Source organism: Lolium perenne, chromosome 3, assembly GCF_019359855.2.
Source record: "Lolium perenne isolate Kyuss_39 chromosome 3, Kyuss_2.0, whole genome shotgun sequence".
NCBI classification, from domain to species: domain Eukaryota; kingdom Viridiplantae; phylum Streptophyta; class Magnoliopsida; order Poales; family Poaceae; genus Lolium; species Lolium perenne.
In genome coordinates, this window is record NC_067246.2 from 297,928,505 (window position 1) to 297,948,482 (window position 19,978).

The 19,978-nt window shown below is 44.0% G+C and overlaps 2 protein-coding genes and 1 long non-coding RNA gene across 5 annotated transcripts; all 3 read right to left on the reverse strand.

The window, feature by feature from the left end:
* Positions 1 to 9,574: 9,574 nt before the first annotated feature.
* On the reverse strand, positions 9,575 to 14,648 carry LOC127345047 (uncharacterized). Of its 3 annotated transcripts, none has more exons than XM_051371454.2 (5): positions 14,543 to 14,648; positions 14,182 to 14,439; positions 13,873 to 13,986; positions 13,264 to 13,380; positions 9,575 to 12,363 (listed from the first exon to the last, which is right to left on the reverse strand). In XM_051371454.2, the coding sequence occupies exon 5, from the start codon at positions 11,916 to 11,918 to the stop codon at positions 9,951 to 9,953; it is 1,968 nt and encodes a 655-aa protein (XP_051227414.1). In that variant the 5' UTR covers positions 11,919 to 12,363; positions 13,264 to 13,380; positions 13,873 to 13,986; positions 14,182 to 14,439; positions 14,543 to 14,648; the 3' UTR covers positions 9,575 to 9,950. The 3 variants fall into 3 exon arrangements, with proteins under 3 accessions (XP_051227414.1, XP_071684676.1, XP_071684677.1); XM_071828576.1 differs by having other exon boundaries at positions 11,922 to 12,363; XM_071828575.1 differs by having other exon boundaries at positions 9,575 to 13,380.
* A 2,303-nt stretch (positions 14,649 to 16,951) lies between these two features.
* LOC127338786 (uncharacterized) lies at positions 16,952 to 17,672 on the reverse strand. Its single transcript, XR_007874500.1, has 2 exons — positions 17,416 to 17,672; positions 16,952 to 17,322 (listed from the first exon to the last, which is right to left on the reverse strand). It is a non-coding gene; the product is annotated as an uncharacterized lncRNA (long non-coding RNA).
* A 257-nt stretch (positions 17,673 to 17,929) lies between these two features.
* Positions 17,930 to 18,794, reverse strand: LOC127345046 (uncharacterized). The gene has a single exon (XM_051371453.2). It carries the CDS (start codon positions 18,691 to 18,693, stop codon positions 18,187 to 18,189), a length of 507 nt encoding a protein of 168 aa, XP_051227413.1. The 5' UTR covers positions 18,694 to 18,794; the 3' UTR covers positions 17,930 to 18,186.
* Positions 18,795 to 19,978: the final 1,184 nt, after the last annotated feature.

The window sequence follows — 19,978 nt, forward strand, 5'->3', positions numbered from 1 at the left end:
ATCACCACCGACGCCTCTTCATCAACCAGCCATGTTTCCCCCATCCATGTGTGAGTAATTCCCCCGTTGTAGGCCGAAGGGGATGGTAGGGATTGGATGAGATTGGTCATGTAATAGCATAAGATTGTTAGGGCATAGTGCCTAGTGTCCGTAATTGGTACTTTGATGATATTGTTGCAACTTGCTATGCTTAATGCTTGTCACTAGGGCCCGAGTGCCATGATCTCATATCTGAACATGTTATTATTTCATCATGATATTCATTGTTTATGGTCTTACCTGCAAGTTGTATACACATGTCGCTGTCCGGAACCAATGGCCCCGAAGTGACAAGAATCGGGACAACCGGAGGGGATGGTAGTGATGTGAGGATCACATGTGTTCACGGAGTGTTAATGCTTTGCTCCGGTACTCTATTAAAAGGAGTACCTTAATATCCAGTAGATTCCCTTGAGGCCCGGCTGCCACCGGCTGGTAGGACAAAAGATGTTGTGCAAGTTTCTCATTGCGAGCACGTACGACTATAATTGGAACACATGCCTATTGATTGCTTTGTACCTAGACACCGTTTTATTATTATCTGCAAATGCCCTGCTATGATTGTTACATGAGTTTCTCTCATCCATGCAACGCCCGTTATCCGTCCCCGTGCCTACAGTATTTTAATCCTGCTGTTTACTATAATCACTACTGTTGTCTCTGTTACTCTGCTGCTGTTATTTCACTACTGCTACTGCTATAAAACTATTACTACTGATAAACTCTTGCAAGCAAGTCTGTTTCCAGGTGCAGCTGAATTGACAACTCCGCTGTTAAGGCTTTCAAGTATTCTTTGTCTCCCCTTGTGTCGAATCAATAAATTGGGATTTACTTCCCGCGAAGACTGCTGCGATCCCCTATACTTGTGGGTCATTATCTCCATAGTGGGAAGAATTCCCAATCAATTCTCTGGGATAACCAACAAAGACATTCATCCGATTTTGGTTGTAAACTTATTTACTTATGCTATGCATACCAAAATTTAAGAAAAGACTATTAGGATTCAAATCCATGCCATAACTCGTATGGTGTCATTTCTACGGATCATGATGATGCTCTATTTAGTGTAAAAGCGGTAGTCACTAAAGCATAATCCACAAAAATATAATGGCGTCATAATTTTTTATCTCATCATTAATCCAACAAGGTTTGGATACATCTCTCGGATACTATATCATCATTATGATACTCCAAGAAATGTGAGTTGTAGAACAATTTCATGACTCTCTTAGATGTTCGCTAAAACTCGTAATTCAAATATTTCCACCATGATCCAATCAAAGATATTTGACTTTTCTATTACGATGATTTCCACTTCATGCTGAAATTTATTTGAATCTATTCAAATGTTTTAAACTTCTTCCTTATCGAATATATCCTCATATATATACTCAATTCATTGTTGGAAGTTTTCATGAAGTAGAAGAATCTCCCGCACACAACTATGCCTAGTGAACCACATACATCATCATGTATTTTTCCACTAAGTTTGTTGTCCGTTCAACTCTCGGCCTATGAACGGTATTTTAGTCATTATTTTTCAGAAAAGATTTTGCAAGCGCCAAACGATTCAACAAATCAAATGACTCCAAAAATCCATTTGCATGGAGTTCCTTCATGCGTTCCTTTCTAACATGACCTAAATGGCGGTTCCACAAATACGTGGAATTCAAATCATTTGCCTTATGGCATTTTAGCGTTAGTGTTATGTATGTGTGTTTCACCATTAAGATTTATAATAACTTATCCATCGTACATGGAGTAATGTCATAATTTGAACAACTCATTGTTTTCATTTGACCAGAGCAAAATAACAATTATTAAGTTCTTTATTATAAATTCTAAGGACTAGATAGAATGCTAACGACGAACATAATAACACTTTATTTTGTTCCAGACGTGCATTCCTATCATATTCCTTGTCAGTCACTTAGGCCATTGTATTCTTGTATCGCGTTGTTTTGTATGACATTTCATACCAACCAATATAGTACTAATACCCAAGAATTTCATAGTGTGACTTAACTAGGAATACAACCATAACATGTATATCATTTATATACACCTGAGCTAGACTTTCTAGTCTTTTCTTTTCTTTTTGCCAAAATATCTTTTGTAGTTTCTCTTTTAGCTTTCCTCATTATTCAGAAAAACACTTTAACATTATTAACTTCTAGGTTTGTTGGTCAAATACCAATAACCTTGAGGTTCTTACTTTAAGTTGATCATCATATGACAAGTGTTTCAGATTTCACTATTAGTAACTTTGTAATATGATGAACAATTTCACTCATAATTTTATCCATCATATCATGACGACTTTTCGAGACCATGTCTGTACATGCTAGGCTCGTAAACTTTTAACCTTGGTATTCGCATGTGCAAATCTGGCTTGCACCCGTTGTATGCACACGTAGAATCTATCACACCCGATCATCACGTGATGCTTCAAAACGACGAGTCTTAGCAACGGTGCATACTAAGGATGATAACTTCATGGATATGCGAATATTATTAGTGCCCCAATAGTTGGAGGATTGTGACGCCTGGCGTCTTCAACCTTCATACATTCCCATAAAACTTATGAGTTTATGTAGTCTCACCAAATTTATATTCTATCATCTTGCAATAAAGTCTTTAGATATCACATATATCTCATACCTTGATTATTTCTGAAAACTAAATTTTCAGCTCCTTACTTTTCAAACAGATTTGAACTTCAAGTTTCACGGAGACAAGATAACTTTAGGTACTAATTGAAATCATAGCTCTTTGAATCAACAATGTGAGGTTTACTAAAAGTTTGCAATATGAGTTAATCAATTCTTGATTCTTTAACAATACGGTATCAATCCGTAAAGTTTCTTGTCAGATTTTAACAGTATTTCTATCTCAATAACAAAACTAGCGCATAGTAATAAACGGATGTCAATACTACAAAATTAATTCAAAATACTACTAGGACTATGTTTATGATAATTAGTTCATGTTTTAATCTAATTACTAATGAACTCCCACTTAATACAACATCCCTCGTAGTTGTTAAGTGGTACACGATCCAAATCCACTACACCAAAACCGATCATCACGTGAGATGATGTAGCTTCAATGGTGAACATCAACATGTTGATCATATCATCCATATGACTCGTGTTCAACCTTTCGGTTTCCGTTGTCCCGAGGCCATGTCTGTACATGCTAGGCTCGTCAAGCAAACCCAAGTATTCCGCGTGTGCAACATGGCTTACACCCGTTGTATGTGAACGTTGAGTCTATCACATCCGATCATCACGAGATGCTTCGAAACGACTTAAGCGTACAACGGTGCATACGAGGGGAGAACACTTTATTATCTTGATATTAATGTGAGGGATCATCTTATAATGCTACCGTCGCGTTCTAAGCAAAATAAGATGCATAAAGGATTAACATCACATGCAATTCATATGTGATATGATATGGCCCTTTAGTCTTTGCGCCTTCGATCTTCATCACCAAAGCACGGACATGATCTCCATCATCAACGGGCATGATCTCCATCATCGTCGGCGTAGCGTCAAGGTCCATGGCACCGTCTTCATGGTTGTTCACCTCATGTAGCAACTATTACAACTACTTTGAAATACTACTCAACATGAAATTTAAAGACAACCATAAGGCTCCTGCCGGTTGCCACAATACAATAATGATCATCTCATACATATTCATCATCACATTATGGCCATATCACATCACCAAACCCTGCAAAAACAAGTTAGACGTCTCTAATTTGGTTTGCATATTTTACGTGGTTTAGGGTTTTCGAGTAAGATCTAATCTACCTACGAACATGAACCACAACGGTGATACTAGTGTTGTCAATAGAAGAGTAAATTGAATCTTCACTATAGTAGGAGAGACAGACACCTGCAAAGCCTCTTATGCAATACAAGTTGCATGTCGAACGAGGAACAAGTCTCATGAACGCGGTCATGTAAAGTTAGTCCGAGCCGTTTCATCCCACTATGCCACAAAGATGCAAAGTACTCAAACTAAAGACAACAAGAGCATCAACGCCCACAAAACCATTGTGTTCTACTCGTGCAACCATCTATGCATAGACACGGCTCTGATACCACTGTAGGGATTCGTTGCATAGAAAACAAAAAATTTCCTACCGCGAGAACGCAATCCAAGCCAAGATGCAATCTAGAAGACGGTAGCAACGAGGAGATGATCGAGACTAACCCTTGAAGATTTCCAAAGCCTATAAGAGTAGGCTCTTATTGCTGGGGTAGACGATCACTTGCCGCTTGCAAAAGCGCATAGAAGATCTTGATCACGGTGCCACGATCGGGCAGCACCTCCGTACTCGGTCACACGTTCGGTGTTGATGAAGACGACGTCCTTCTCCCTGTTCCAGCGGGCAGCGGAAGTAGTAGCTCCTCCTTGAATCCGGCAGCACGACGGCGTGGTGGCGGCGGTGATGGAGAACTCCGGCGGAGCTTCGCTAAGCGTTGCGGGAGAGGTGGAGGAGAGGGGGCGGCTAGGGTTTAGGAGAGGGGGTGGCCGGCCACTATGGGGTGCGGCCTCCTTGAGGGCTTGTGGTGGCCGGCCCCCTCCCCTATGCCCCTCATTATATAGGTGGAAGCCCCAAGAGTTGTAGTCCAAGTCTTCGAATAAGACCCCAACACCAAAACTTCCCAAAGGTGGGAAACCTACTCAAGGGGGGAGTCCTACCCAAGGTGGGACTCCCACCTTTTCCTTAGGTGGGGTGGCCGGCCACCTTAGGTGGAGCCCACCTGGGACTCCTCCCTTAGGGTTTGGCCGGCCAAGCTTGTGGAGTCCCCACCTTCCATAGTGCCTTTCTTCCGGACTTTTCTAGAACCTTCTAGAACCTTCCATAAATGCACCGAATCATTTCCAAACTTGGAATATGACTTCCTATATATGAATCTTATTCTCCGGACCATTCCGGAACTCCTCGTGATGTCCGAGATCTCAGCCGGGACTCCGAACAAATATTCGAACTCCATTCCATATTCAAGTTCTACCATTTCAACATCAAACCTTAAGTGTGTCACCCTACGGTTCGTGAACTATGCGGACATGGTTGAGTACTCTCTCCGACCAATAACCAATAGCGGGATCTGGAGATCCATAATGGCTCCCACATATTCAACGATGACTTTAGTGATCGAATGAACCATTCACATACGATACCAATTCCCTTTGTCACGCGATATTTTACTTGTTCAAGGTTTGATCATCGGTATCACTCTATACCTTGTTCAACCTCGTCTCCTGACAAGTACTCTTTACTCGTACCGTGGTATGTGGTCTCTTATGAACCTATTCATATGCTTGCAAGACTTTAGACGACATTCCACCGAGAGGGCCCAGAGTATATCTATCCGTCATCGGGATGGACAAATCCCACTGTTGATCCATATGCCTCAACTCATACTTTCCGGATACTTAATCCCACCTTTATAACCACCCATTTACGCAGTGGCGTTTGATGTAATCAAAGTACCTTTCCGGTATAAGTGATTTACATGATCTCATGGTCATAAGGACTAGGTAACTATGTATCGAAAGCTTATAGCAAATAACTTAATGACGTGATCTTATGCTATGCTTAATTGGGTGTGTCCATTACATCATTCATATAATGATATAACCTTGTTATTAATAACATCCAATGTTCATGATTATGAAACTAATCATCCATTAATCAACAAGCTAGTTAAGAGGCATACTAGGGACTCTTTGTTGTTTACATATCACACATGTATCAATGTTTCGGTTAATACAATTATAGCATGGTATATAAACATTATCATAAACACAAAGATATATAATAACTATTTATTATTGCCTCTTGGGCAAACATGAGGGAAAAAGGATCACTCTCCGAGGGGTTCGCAGTACCATTGACTCTTGTACTTTGATATCAGCTTCTAGCCTACAAGGGATGATACAAAGCGGCGAGGTGTGTCAAATCCTAGAACTACACCACATAACTGACACTCCACCTGATGCAGAACAACAAGTACCAGAGGAAGTTCAGATAGTGCTTCAACGGTATCAAGCACTTTTTGAGGAACCTCAAACACTACCACCACACCGTAAGTTTGATCATCACATCCCTCTGCTTCCAGGGGCGAAACCAGTCAATGTAAAGCCATATCGCTATGCTCCTCATCAGAAATCTGAGATAGAAAAGCAAGTGGCTGATATGTTGAAAAGAGGGGTGATCCATGAGAGTACCAGTCCATTTGCCTCGCCAGTTTTACTGGTGCGCAAGAAAGATGGTACTTGGCGCTTCTGCATAGATTACAAGGCGCTCAACAGCATTACACTCAAAAACAAATATCCCATGCCTGTGGTTGATGAGCTCCTCGATGAACTAGCAGGTGCCCAGTGGTTCACAAAGCTAGATTTGCGATCAGGCTACCACCAGATTCGATTGGTACCAGCTGATGAACATAAAACAGCCTTCAAAACACATCAGGGCCTGTTTGAGTTCAAGGTGATGCCATTTGGCCTTACAAACACACCAGCAACATTTCAAGCTGCAATGAATACCATGTTTCCTGACATCATCCGGAAGAATGTGCTCATCTTCATGGATGATATACTCATTTGCAGTCCATCCTTGTCTACACACCTAGTGCAATTACAACAAGTGCTTGACATTATTCAGCAGAATCAACTATCCATCAAAAGGAGCAAGTGTATGTTTGCGCAGAAGCAACTTGAGTACCTAGGTCATATCATAAGCAAAGATGGAGTTGCCACTGATCCTAAAAAAGTCCAGGCCGTTCAGGATTGGCCAGTCCCAACGAACACTAAACAAGTGTGTGGATTCCTTGGACTCACTGGATATTACCGCAAATTTATTCAGCATTACAGTTTGATCAGCCGCACACTGTCTGATCTGCTAAACAAAGACAAGGTGTTTCAATGAAATTTGATAGAGCAGCAAGCATTTGATCATCTAAAGCAGAAAATTCTAGAGGCACCAGTGTTGGCCCTGCCTAACTTTGATGTGCCCTTCACGGTGGAAACAGACGCGTCCAAACGAGGAGTTGGAGCAGTCCTAATGCAGGCTGGCCACCCTGTGGCTTATTTGAGCAAAGCCTTGGGCCAAGTAGCCCAAACGCTCTCCACCTACGAGAAGGAGTGTCTGGCTATCCTATTGGCCGTGGAAAAATGGCGCCAATACTTGCAACACGCACCATTCACCATTGTTACAGATCACCGCAGTCTTGTGCATTTGGCCGACCAGAAGATCACCACAGAGATGCAACAGAAAGCTTTTGTGAAGCTTATGGGCTTACAGTACAAGCTAGTCTACAGAAAAGGAAAGGACAATACTGCGGCTGACGCTCTCTCTCGCAACCCTGCTGCTCACGAGCTCCACAACATCTCGGTGGCTCGTCCCAGATGGCTGGAAATCATTGTGGAAGGATATCTCAAAGATGCACAAGCCCAACTGCTTCTCCAGGAGTTGAGCCTACACAGCCCTAATTCTAAAGGGTATGCACTATGCAATGGACTCATTAGATACAAGGATCGTGTATGGATTGGTAACACTAGTGAAGCACATCAGGCGATCCTTCTCTCGTTGCATTCCAGTGGTGTTGGTGGGCATTCTGGTTTTCTTGGAACCTATCAACGCATCAAAGCACTGTTTGCATGGCCTAAGATGAAGCAACATATCAAAGCATATGTCCAACAGTGTGAAATTTGCCAGCAGGCGAAGTTAGAGCATGTCCGTTTACCTGGTCTTCTGGATCCGTTACCAATCCCCACAGAAGCTTGGAGCGTCATTAGCATGGACTTTATCGATGGCCTGCCTAAGTCAGGCTCCTTCAACTGCATTCTGGTTGTCATCGACAAATTCACTAAGTATGGTCATTTCATACCTCTCACACATCCTTATTCGGCTATGACAGTGGCACAAGTGTTTTTTGGACACAGTATACAAGCTTCATGGCCTTCCCTCAATCATTATCTCCGATCGAGACCCAGTCTTCACGAGTAAGATATGGCAAGCACTGTTCAAGCTCTCCGACACCAAGATGAATATGAGCACAGCCAACCATCCTCAAGCAGATGGGCAAACAGAAAAGCTTATTCAATGCCTGGAAACGTATCTGAGGTGTGCAGTCCATGCTACACCAAAGAAATGGGCCAAGTGGTTGCCCTTAGCTGAACATTGGTACAATACCAATTTCCATTCGGCTCTCGGTAAGACGCCGTTTCAGGTACTGTATGGCTACCAGCCTAGGCACTTGGGGATAAGCAACTTGCGGTCCGACACCCCACCAGAGCTTGCAGCTTGGTTGGAGCACAGGAAAGAGCTCACTGCCATTATTCAACAGCATCTGCAGCGTGCCCAGCAATGGATGAAGCATCAGGAGGATAAAAAACGCAGTGAACGCGAATTTCAAGTTGGCGACAAGTGTATCCCAGCGAAGTGCTCGGGCGACGCATGATCAAACGCGGCCGCGGATTCATCCACCAAGTCCAGGTCACATGGAGTGGACTACGAGCATCCCTGGCCACCTGGGAACCTGAAGCGGAGCTCCGTCATCGCTATCCCGGTGCAGCTGTTTGGGGACAACCAACTCTTCAAGGGGAGGAGAGTGCTACTCAAGACATGGCGCCGTCGTCGCGACCAAAGACGGGCCTTAGCCCGCCAAGCACGGCCCGTCACCGAGAAGGCCCAGCCCAAGAACTCCGAGGCCACATCGTCAGACAAATAGGAGATAGCAAATGGAAGGAAATCATCAACCAATTATTGTAACGAGCTCGGCTCCGTTCCCCTCCTGTCTCTGTTCTTCCTCCTCCTTACACGAATTCATCCGTGTGATACTCGATACTATGATCTAGTACCTATGCGTGCCGCGAGGTGTCGATCTAGTCCGTAGCACTTCTATTAAAACGCATGCATCCGGACGCTGTTTAAGGGACGCGGCTGGGAAGGGTCTATTTTTTGTACAAATTTTTAGTCTCTTTTTATCCGGCGCGGTCCTAAACTTTCCCCAAATCATTTGTGTCGGACGTTTTTTGAGGGACGCGACTGGAGATGCTCTTAGCTCCTCGCCAAATTCCCACCGCCGCATTAGAGAGATGAGACATGTTGAAAAAAATACGAACTAGGAGCCGTGGAAAAGAGTACGGTCATGATGGGCATAAGCCGACATTTTCGTCCAGTCTCATTGAGTCTGAGCGCGCAACTGAATTAGCCTTTGCTTGGATGTGATTCTGATATTTATGTGATTGAAAGAATAGATCTTCTTTTGAAATTCAAATCATGAATCCAATGTAGGCACAGTCTTGCGACAAAGTACCGAAGGCCAAAGCAAGGTATATTTGCACTGGCATCCGATCTTTGCACAAAAGATCTGATTGTGTGCATCGCGATGCATAGACCGAGAGCTAGGAGCTGAACCATGCTATAAAATATAAATGTATTTCAGGTAGGTAGAATCAATAAGAAAAATAAAGTCTTCCATTTACAAAAGAATGATAATTACCGATGCACATAACCCTCCTAAGAGATCACGAACTACGTTCAATTATCCCCTTCACATTTCTGTGATCCTCACATTTCCCATCAACTCAGGCATTTTTGCCATTCCAATGAAATTGAAAATCATTGGAAGCAGCAACGGTGGCAGAAGATGCTCTTCAGATTGATTTGTTCATTTGAGCCTAGTACTGTTACTGACAAGGTTACGTCTGAATGCGTCTTCCTGAAAGGCTACTGAAGTGCAACTCGGTTGTTTGACATGTTATTGCTATGCTAGCGCAGGACATTCTCTTTTCTGCAAAAAAAAATGGGGTAACCATGCTAGCACCAATACTTTCACTAACTAGGTACATAGGTGTTCAAATAAAATACAAGCACAAGACTTCTATTCGTATCCGTCTGACAGATAACTCGGTTCACGGTGAGGAGTCGGATAAACCCAGTATGGCTCAGGCACGGGCCATCCATTAGAATTAGACTTCTTCGTAACCTCGGCAGCAATAGTCCGTCCTGCATTGAACTGACTAATGAATTCAAGAATTATACCCTTTGGTAGGTAAGGAGTATTTTCCATGTCATAGAAGTTCGAGCCAACAAAGTTCCCATCAAAATCAACAAGAGGTCCTCCAATCCCAGCCTTGGTGATTTTACAAGTGGACATCTGAAGCTCTTCGCAATCAAACCTGCTTCGTTCGCCAGTCAGCACCCCATCTGTGACCATTAACTCGCCTGATCGAAACCCACGCCCTAGAGCTACTACCTTATTATTTTGAAGTGTTTCACCGAGTTTCGCTACACCATGGCTAGTGTCACCCGAGAAGCTTACAACAGCCATATTATAGTTTAAATCATAGCGTTCCAATGACCCAGGGACACATTGCTTACTTGGAAGGCACACTTCGATCCTCAGCTTATGAACCTTGTTTTCAGTACCAGAAGCTCTAACCAAACTGGCCGAAGTCAGAACTCTAGTGGTGGATTTGTTGCATTCTATCAATATACCTGAGCAAGCAAAATATCTTCTTCCTTCGTCATCGAAAGAAGCAAGTGCAACAATATGTTGAGACATCTTTGAAGCAACTCTTTCGACGGATTTACTACAGATATCTTCGCTAAATTTCTCTTCAAAATCGCCCTTCAAATACATGCCTTCAACCTGAAAACTTGGCAATGGATAGCCAGAATCACCCAACATCTTGTTTACCCTCTTTGTGAATGCATTGTTATCACCAGATGGCCAGGGATCAAGTATACGCTTAAGATTTTCGTCAGTGAGTTCTGCTCTTGTTGGGTTACAGATAGATGATGGCTGGACGAGATCAATGACTTCTTCCGGACATTTATTGGGTGTTGATGATGTTTCTATCTCATTTGAACTTCCTTGCGTTATACTGCGAACATCTTGATTATTTCCAGAGCAGAACACATCAGGCCCGATGCATTCACAAATAAAGCTATTTGGCACATATGGGGCTGTTCCCCTGTCATAGCAATTCATGCCAACGATATTCCCATCAGAATCAACAAGTGGTCCTCCACTGGCATCCTCGGTTATTTTGCACGTGGAAAACTTGAGCGCATCGCTAACAACTCCACTTGGACTGTCAATCAGCGCCCCACGGTTGGTCATTAACTTGCCTGACTTGAAGCACCGCCTTACAGCTAATACCTCAGCAGCCGACTCTGTTTTCATGCTGTTTCTGAGACGTGCTAGCTGAAGATCAGGGAAGCGTGACAAGGGACCAGTGGTGATAAGAAGTAAATTGTAAGAAGGCATAAGATCCTGCAGCGTTGCATCGACCACTTCGCCGTTTGGAAGGCACACTTTGACCGTCATTGCGAGGACGTCATTACCATGTACAGATTTATACAAACTTGGAGAAGTCAGAAAAGCGGGAGAAGATAGCCTGCTGTCGGTAACAATGCCTGTGCATTCAGAATGCGGCGTCTCTCCATCGAACGAAGCAATGGAGACGACGCTGGGGGACAGCTTTGAAGCAAGCTCTTGATCAAGGTCGCACCATAGGACAGGAGTACAAGGTTCCTGTTTCTCGTTTTCGCTTCCCCCGCCGCTTGATCTATCTCGATTTACGATACCTTGTGGACTTAACCTGGACTTTTTTGGCGTATAATAGGGTTCGATCCAGCAACTGGCCAAGCATTTAGCGATTCGGTCTCTTGGCACGAATGGGGTTATTTCCCTGTTGTCGTAGCAGTTCATCCCAACAATATTCCCATCGAGATCAACGAGAGGTCCACCGGTTCCAGTGGCAGTGATCCTGCACGTAGATAACATGAAACCTTCGGTTTCAACTCCATTTGGACTCTCAATAAGTTCCCCGCTTGTGCCCATCAGTTGGCTCGAGTCGTAGCAACGCCTTACGGCGAATAGCTCGGGGAGGGGATCAACCTGCAGGGTGTCAGCGAGGCACGCTGCGGCAAGAACAGGGGAGTGCTCCGTGGTGATAACAAGCAGTTGGCGGCAAGGCAGCCTGTGATGCTGTACGACTCCTTGAAGCAGTTGGCGGTTTGGCAGACGAATTGTTATCTCGAGTGAATGTTTGAGCCTGCCCTTTGTATTTGCGAGGAAATCTGACGACGTCAGTATCGAAGTACCGCCCTCGCTGTTTGTGATAACTGTTGCAATCACAGAAGATTCAACTCAAATCACAAAGGATTATAGGCTAGGTTTCTACGGGAGGAAGAGAGACTGGGAACTGAGGAACAGAGGCTTATCTTCTCCTCTGCTTTTCTTTCTTTTATTTCTTCTACTTCTCCCCTTTTACATCTCAGTCCTTCTGGTACATACAAATTGTTAAGCAGTACAATACATAGGTGGTATGATGTATACATATACATATGTCACATATACTCCTACACTCCCCCTCAAGATGGGCTGAAAGCATCATACAGCCCCATCTTGCTGCACATGCTACTAAAAGATTTTTCTCCTAATCCCTTGGTTAAAATATCGGCTAATTGACTTGAAGACCTCACAAAAGGCATACATATTTCTCTCTTGTCCAATTTCTCCTTTATGAAGTGCCGATCGATTTCAATATGCTTCGTCCGACTATGCTGAACTGGATTGTGTGCAATGTCTAGTGCAGCCTTATTATCACAATATAGAATCATTGGTTTGGTCTGAAACAAACCCAGTTCTAGCAACAGAATTTTTAGCCATAGTATTTCACAAATCCCATGGGCCATTGCTCTGAATTCTGCCTCTGCAGTAGACCTAGCAACAACGCTTTGCTTCTTGCTACGCCAAGTAACTAAGTTGCCTCCTACAAAAGAGCAATAGCCTGATGTAGATTTCCTATCTTCTAGGGAGCCTGCCCAATCTGCATCGGTGTAACATTCTACTTTCAGATTTCCATGTGGTCGGTACAATAATCCCCGACCTGGACAACCTTTTAGATATCGAATGATCCGAAGCACCGCATTCATATGCTGAGTTTTTGGATCATGCATGAACTGGCTAACCACACTTACAGCAAAGGCTATGTCAGGACGAGTATGTGATAAGTAAATCAATCGTCCAACTAATCGTTGATATTGTTCTCTATCTACTGGTTCACCTGAGTCATTTGCCAGCCTATGGTTTTGCTCAATTGGAGTGCATGCTGGGCGACTACCCAACATCCCAGTTTCTGACAATAAATCCAACACATATTTTCTCTGAGACAAATAAATACCTTTAGAGCTTCGTGACACTTCAATTCCCAGAAAGTATCGTAGTTGTCCCAAATCTTTGACTTCAAATTCCCTCTTTAGCTGCTGCTTCAACTCCTCTATTCCTGCAATATCATTCCCTGTAATGACAATATCATCCACGTAAACTATTAGTATAGTAAGCATATTCCCTTTCTTCTTGTAAAATAAGGTGTGGTCTGCATTGCTTTGTTTATAACTCAGCTTTAGTACCGCCTTTCTGAATCTATCAAACCAGGCACGTGGTGATTGCTTCAGCCCATATAAGGATCTATGAAGTTTCAACACTTTCCCTTCAGTCTTAGCTGTAGCAAACCCAGGTGGTATGTGCATATAGACCTCTTCATGAAGATCCCCATGCAAGAAGGCATTTTTTACATCTAATTGATGCAGGTGCCAGTCAAGATTAACTGCGCATGATATTAAGGTTCTTATTGTATTCATCTTTGCTACTGGAGCAAACGTCTCCTCATAATCAACCCCATATTTTTGTGTATACCCTTTAGCTACTAATCTAGCTTTGTACCTATCAACTTTACCATCAGGATTTTGTTTAATGGTATACACCCATTTACATCCAACCGGCTCTTTACCTTTTGGTAGCTCAACCACTTCCCATGTGTTATTCTTCTCCAAAGCCTCCATCTCTTCCAACATAGCGGCCTTCCATTTGGGATCCATTATAGCTTCTCTCCAGTCAGTTGGAGCTGATTTAGAGTCAAGAGAACAAATAAAACTCTTAAAAGATGGACTACACCTTTCATAAGAAACAAATTTTGCAATATCATGTTGGTATTCTACACAGTCCTTGAGCCGTGCTGGTATCTCCCTCTTCCTTGTGGACTTCCGCGGAACAACTGGATGACTACCAACATTACTTGGGTTTGTAGAATGTGAAGTACCTGTGTCTTCACTGTGACCCATCTCCTTTGGTGGTATCTCATCACCAGCTCCATCATTATCAGTCACCTCTTGGTGTAGTGGCTCATCACATGACACTATAGAGTCCATAGATAAAATTTCACGGTCAGTATTAATTTGTTGACTAGGAGTATCATCAAATACCTCATGAATGTTCGCTTCCGCGTCATGATTTGGCTCCCCCTCTGTTCCATTGTCCAATGGTATGGTGTCCATTATTGGCACTAACACCGAGCTACCTGATCCATAAATATTATTAGAACTCTCCCCCTTACTACCATTACCTGCATTTTTCAAGGGGTAAAAGGGTTCTGTTTCATGAAATGTAACATCCATACTCACAAAAAATTTCTTTTCAGTAGGGCTCCAGCATCGGTAACCCTTCTGTGTAGGTGAATACCCTACAAAGATACACTTGATGGCACGGGGATCAAGTTTGCCAACCGAGTTCTGTGATCATGAACAAAACATGTGCACCCAAATATCTTTGGTGGCACGATAAAATGATTATTGCCAGTTAACATCCCCAGCGGAGTTTTGTAGTTTAGTACTCTTGAAGGCATGCGATTTATCAAATATGCAGCTGTTTTCACAGCTTCTCCCCATAGGAACTTTGGTACATTCATCTGGAACATCAAAGATCTAGCTACCTCGAGCAGATGCCTATTTTTCCTTTCAGCAACCCCATTTTGCTCAGATGTATTTACACATGTAGTTTGGCGCATAATCCCATTAGCAGATAAGAAACTATCAAACTCCTTATTAATATACTCTGTACCGTTATCAGAACGAAGTACTTTCACATTAACATTGTACTGATTACGCACCATATTATAGAAATCCTTGAACGCAGATAATACTTCAGACTTATGTTTTAACAAGTACAGCCAAGTACATCTACTAAATCCATCGATGAAGATAACATACCAACGGTCCCCGACAAAGAGGTTACAAACTGATGGTCCCCATACATCAGAATGTACTACTTCAAAAGGTGTCTTACTTCTCTCTCCAACACTTGGATAATTTGACCTAGTGTGCTTAGCTAACTCACACACTTCACAGACTAGTTTTTCCTTACAATACGCCTTAAACAGGGAAGGATACAAACGACTCATAGACTGAAATGATAAATGACCAAGCCTATAATGAAGCAAAAACAACTCATTGGTTGACGAACCATATTTAGTGCTGAAAGCATGCGGGATTGAAGTAGAGTCAAGGTAGTACAGCCCATCATGTTCACTCCCAGTCCCAAGTATTTTTCCTGATTCCAGCTCCTGAAATACACAGAAATTAGGAAAGAAGTATGCTATGCAGTTAAGTGTTTTTGTAATAGAACTGACTGACAGAAGATTCACAGGAAATTTTGGGACATGTAGCACTAGACTCAGTGGCAATGAAGGTGTACAATTAATGGTTCCAGATCCCATTATAGGCGCTGTAGATCCATTGGCTATACACACCCTATCTTTCCCCGAGTGTGGCATATAAGTAATAAAATCTTTGGAAGAGCCAGTCATATGATTAGTTGCTCCTGAATCAATGATCCAGGAGTTCAGTGAGAAGTTCGCACCTTGAGCATCACCAGAACAAGATGCCACTTCAGGGTTATGTGTTGTAGTTTGTCATCATTTTTGCCTTGAACTCCTCCGGTGCTTGGATTAAGCAGACCACTGAGTCTCATCAGTAGCTGCACTGAGATGACTCTGATTGAACCTCCTTTCAGTATTACTTCCCCTAACTGGTCTATTTTGGGGCCTCCTTTTCCATCCAGGTGGATACCCAACCAGCTCAAAACAGTCCTTTCTCATATGGCCAGGTCTATTACAATGTTCACACACAAATCTGGTCTTCTTCTTGTACTCTGACCTGATGGTATTTGCCTGGTCATATCTCATTCCCGCACTAGGTTGAATTTGAGTGAGAGAGGAGAGTGCAGCTCTGGTGTCAGCATTTATACTTGGAACAGTTATTTTGTTTGACAGTCTAGTTTCCTCCTCTAGTATACTTGATATGGTTTGGTCCAAAGTGGGCCAGTCAGGTAATGCCTGTATCAGTTGAGATCGCAGGTTGAACTCCTCATTCAATCCTTCAAGAAATTTCTCCAAGCCATGTGATTCCAAAATCAACACTGCATTACGAGACCAACTAAAGAAATTACCAGGACCAGTCAGTCTTACTGGATTAGCTTCCAAGCTTTTCAGAACATCAGAGCTACTACTTGATCGTGACTGTGCCTGCTCTAGCAATTGAGCCATCATGCGCTGCATACTCTCCATCAATTTTTCCATACTAGAAGATTCTCCCATGACCAGAACAGATACAAGGTATTCTTGACAGAACTGAATAACTGCAGCCGCTCCACAAAAGAAGTGAATAGCTACAGCCAAACACACTATACGAACTCCTCTCCACCAGTAATCTCTGAGCAAGAAGATCCAATTCACTCAAACCTGTGAAGTGAACTGAACGATGGCAACACCGAGTAGCACCCGGACGACGGCGTCGCGATGCAGCACCGGGAAGACGGCGACGCGGCGCAGCACCCGGACGGCGACCTTGACGAAGGCGACTGTGGCGCACGGAGGCGACCACCAGATCCCGCGTAGCTCGAATCAGACCAAATCCGAGTCAATCAGTTGCCCCTGGATCTATTGCTCTGATACCATGTTGCAATCACAGAAGATTCAACTCAAATCACAAAGGATTATAGGCTAGGTTTCTACGGGAGGAAGAGAGACTGGGAACTGAGGAACAGAGGCTTATCTTCTCCTCTGCTTTTCTTTCTTTTATTTCTTCTACTTCTCCCCTTTTACATCTCAGTCCTTCTGGTACATACAAATTGTTAAGCAGTACAATACATAGGTGGTATGATGTATACATATACATATGTCACATATACTCCTACAATAACTATGCCCGTGGATTGCCGATACATGGTCCCGTCATCGAATGAGGCGAGCGCGACGATGGTTGGAGACAGCTTTGACGCGAGTTCTTGGCTGAGTTGGCTCCATCCGGCGTCGCCCATATCGGTTGAGCTGATTCTGGTGTTTCTGTTGGTTTCCTGCATCTTCCAGTCAGAGTCTCCCTTGGGTTGAGAGAGCTGGGTGGACAGGCTCAAAAAAAAAAAAAAACAGGGTAAAAAAAAAGAGCTGGGTGTAGAGGGTTCTTCCGGCGGGGGGACGAGTCGGCGGAGGGCTGGCTGATACCTTGGGGGAGGAGGAGCAACAGGGAGCGGCGCGGTGTTGAGCAGATCCGATGGCTCAATAAACAGGCCCCAGCGGAGGAGTAGCAGATTGGGCGGGGGGACAAGATGTCCCGGTGGCGGGAGAAGCAGGGGACGGAGCCGGCAGGTCGATTTCTCTGGCGGCTGCAAACCCTAGCGCGCCGCCAAACTATCGTCTATCCTAGTCCTGGTTCGTGATGTGCGGGAGAACAGGCCTGGTGATCTCTGTTATAACTTGTTCGCGACTAGTTTCGGTCCGTTGTCTGCGTCGCGCTCGGAACTTTTTTTTTTTACTTGCGCTGGGAACTGAATTTACTCTGCCGGTCGTTTGGATGCGATCCTGATTTCTGGCAAAAATAGCAGAAGTTTTCAACTTTAAGTAATTTGTGATCCTGATTTCTGGCAAAAATTAGCAGAAGTTTTCAAGTAAATTGTGATCCCCTTTTGTGATTGATCAATTTGACTGCATAAATCATCCTCTCAAAAGAAAAATCGACTGCATAAATCTCCTTTTCAAATTATATATCAATTGTAAATCCAGCCATACAACAAATTTGCAGAGTCCAAAGCAATACATATTTGCCTTGACATCTTACTACAGTAGCACAAAAGAATCCGAGAGCACGGTACAGTACAGAGCAGTAGAAAAGAATTGAGACAACAATCACACCAAATCGGCACATCCCAGGAGGGCGGCAGCCGGTGGACCACGACGCGCGCGAGCACGCACGAAGCCTGGACGCGGAGCTCTCAGTCAGACATGGTACGAGTCGGCCCAGTTCTTGGCGCGGCGGAGGTCGTCGTCCCCGCTGTAATCCTCGCCATCATCATCATCAAGCCGCAGGGAGAAGGCGAGCGCGAGGGCGGCCCACTCAAGGACGAAGATGGCGGTGCCGAGGCCGCCGACCATCTTGAGGATGACGGCGCCGTCGTCGTCGCGGACGTAGGACTGCAGCTCGGCGAGGAAGTCGGCGGTGCGGGTGAAGGCGAGCAGCGCCACGGCGCCCTGGAAGATGGCCGTGAGCGCGGCGCCCGCGGTGTGGGCGGTGTGCCAGGGCGCCGGGCCGGCCGTGAAGGAGCCGAAGCAGCCGGCGGCGGAGAAGACGGCGGTGAGGGCGTGCAGGAAGACGAGGAGCAGACCGCACGGGGTGGGGAGCAGGCGCAGCGAGAGCGTGAGGAAGATGCAGCTGGAGGCCGCGCCGAGTAGCGCGTAGTTGCAGAGCAGGAAGGCCTTGTGCGTGTGCGTCTTGCCGCCCGCCATGGCTCTGTGATCGGGGAGTGGAGTGGGTCGGGAGTGGTCGGGGATCAGAAGAATTTTTTGCTCGGGGTGAGGATTGAGGAAGAGGAGTGAGGAGTTGAGGGTGGAGGCCGTGGGGTTTTATACGGCGCCGTGCGGCGGGATTTGGCCGTTGGGGGAGGAGCGGCGAGGGGCCAACGGCTAGTCGGGACTCGGGAGAGAGACGTTGCTTCGCTTTATTGATGGAGGGTGTTTCTCCTCGGCTGGGACCTGGGAATCCTATGGTGCCTCCAGGGTCAACAGCCGTTGATTGGAAAAATCTCCACCTGGTGCACCGTGTGTCCGTGTGTACACACACTTGGCGCAGAAGTGTTCTGAGAAAAAACTTTGCCACCGTGCAATGCAACCAAGGTTCTAATTAACTCATTTGGTACTATTCTCTCGTGCCAATAAGAGATTCTACTGCGTAACATTGAATTGTCACAGGTGGCTCCAGCTTATTTAGCATGTGTAGCGACAAAAAAAATATTGTACGAAATTAAGATTATTTTATCTTATGTATCTGCAAGACCTTAGTGTGGTCTAACTCGCCTTCAGTTTATAATTACCTCATATTTTGGGTTTAGTTACAGCTAAAATTTGCAAAATTTAACCGAAAATAGAAAAAGGAAATCAACATTCATAATACTAAATGCATATAATCTGAAAATGTACTCCATAATATTATAATACAATACTTTTTTGGCACGGAAATTAGCGCAAGAGTATTCTTTACATAAGACCTCCTGGCTTAACGATTTGAGATCAGAGTAAAATGAGGGAAATCGACAACTTCCTAAATTAACATAACAAATCCCACAAATCTCTCTGGTTGACTCTCCATATATGTGCAGCCAGGTTCTACTATTAAGGAAAGAAAAACAATACTTCCTAAATATAAGGAATCTCAATTAATTATTTCCCTTCTGTATGGATTTTTTCCCATGCGTGTCATGTGGGAGGTGACCGGTAGAGGGGGTAATTGAACAAAAAAGCCAAGCTACAACCTTATATTCTGAAACAAATGCCAAAAATCTATAGGCATTATAAAAAGGAACGGAGGGAATAGATTTTATATTGTATGTGTTGATATTTTTTTGAACGGGGGAGTAATGTCCGCACAATATCATATTTCACGATAGTTATCCAAACCTAACGACGATAAATATCGTCTTAATTACCACAATAAATGCATTAAAATTTTCTATACTCCAAAAAGCATGTACCTCTATATAAAAGTGGCCCACACTGAACATTAGATCGTAGTAAT

Coding starts and splice junctions, on each gene's coding strand:
- LOC127345047 (XM_051371454.2), bottom strand. CDS start 11,918: ATGGGCACAAGCGGGGAACTTATTGAGAGTCCAAATGGAGTTGAAACC.
- LOC127345046 (XM_051371453.2), bottom strand. CDS start 18,693: ATGGCGGGCGGCAAGACGCACACGCACAAGGCCTTCCTGCTCTGCAAC.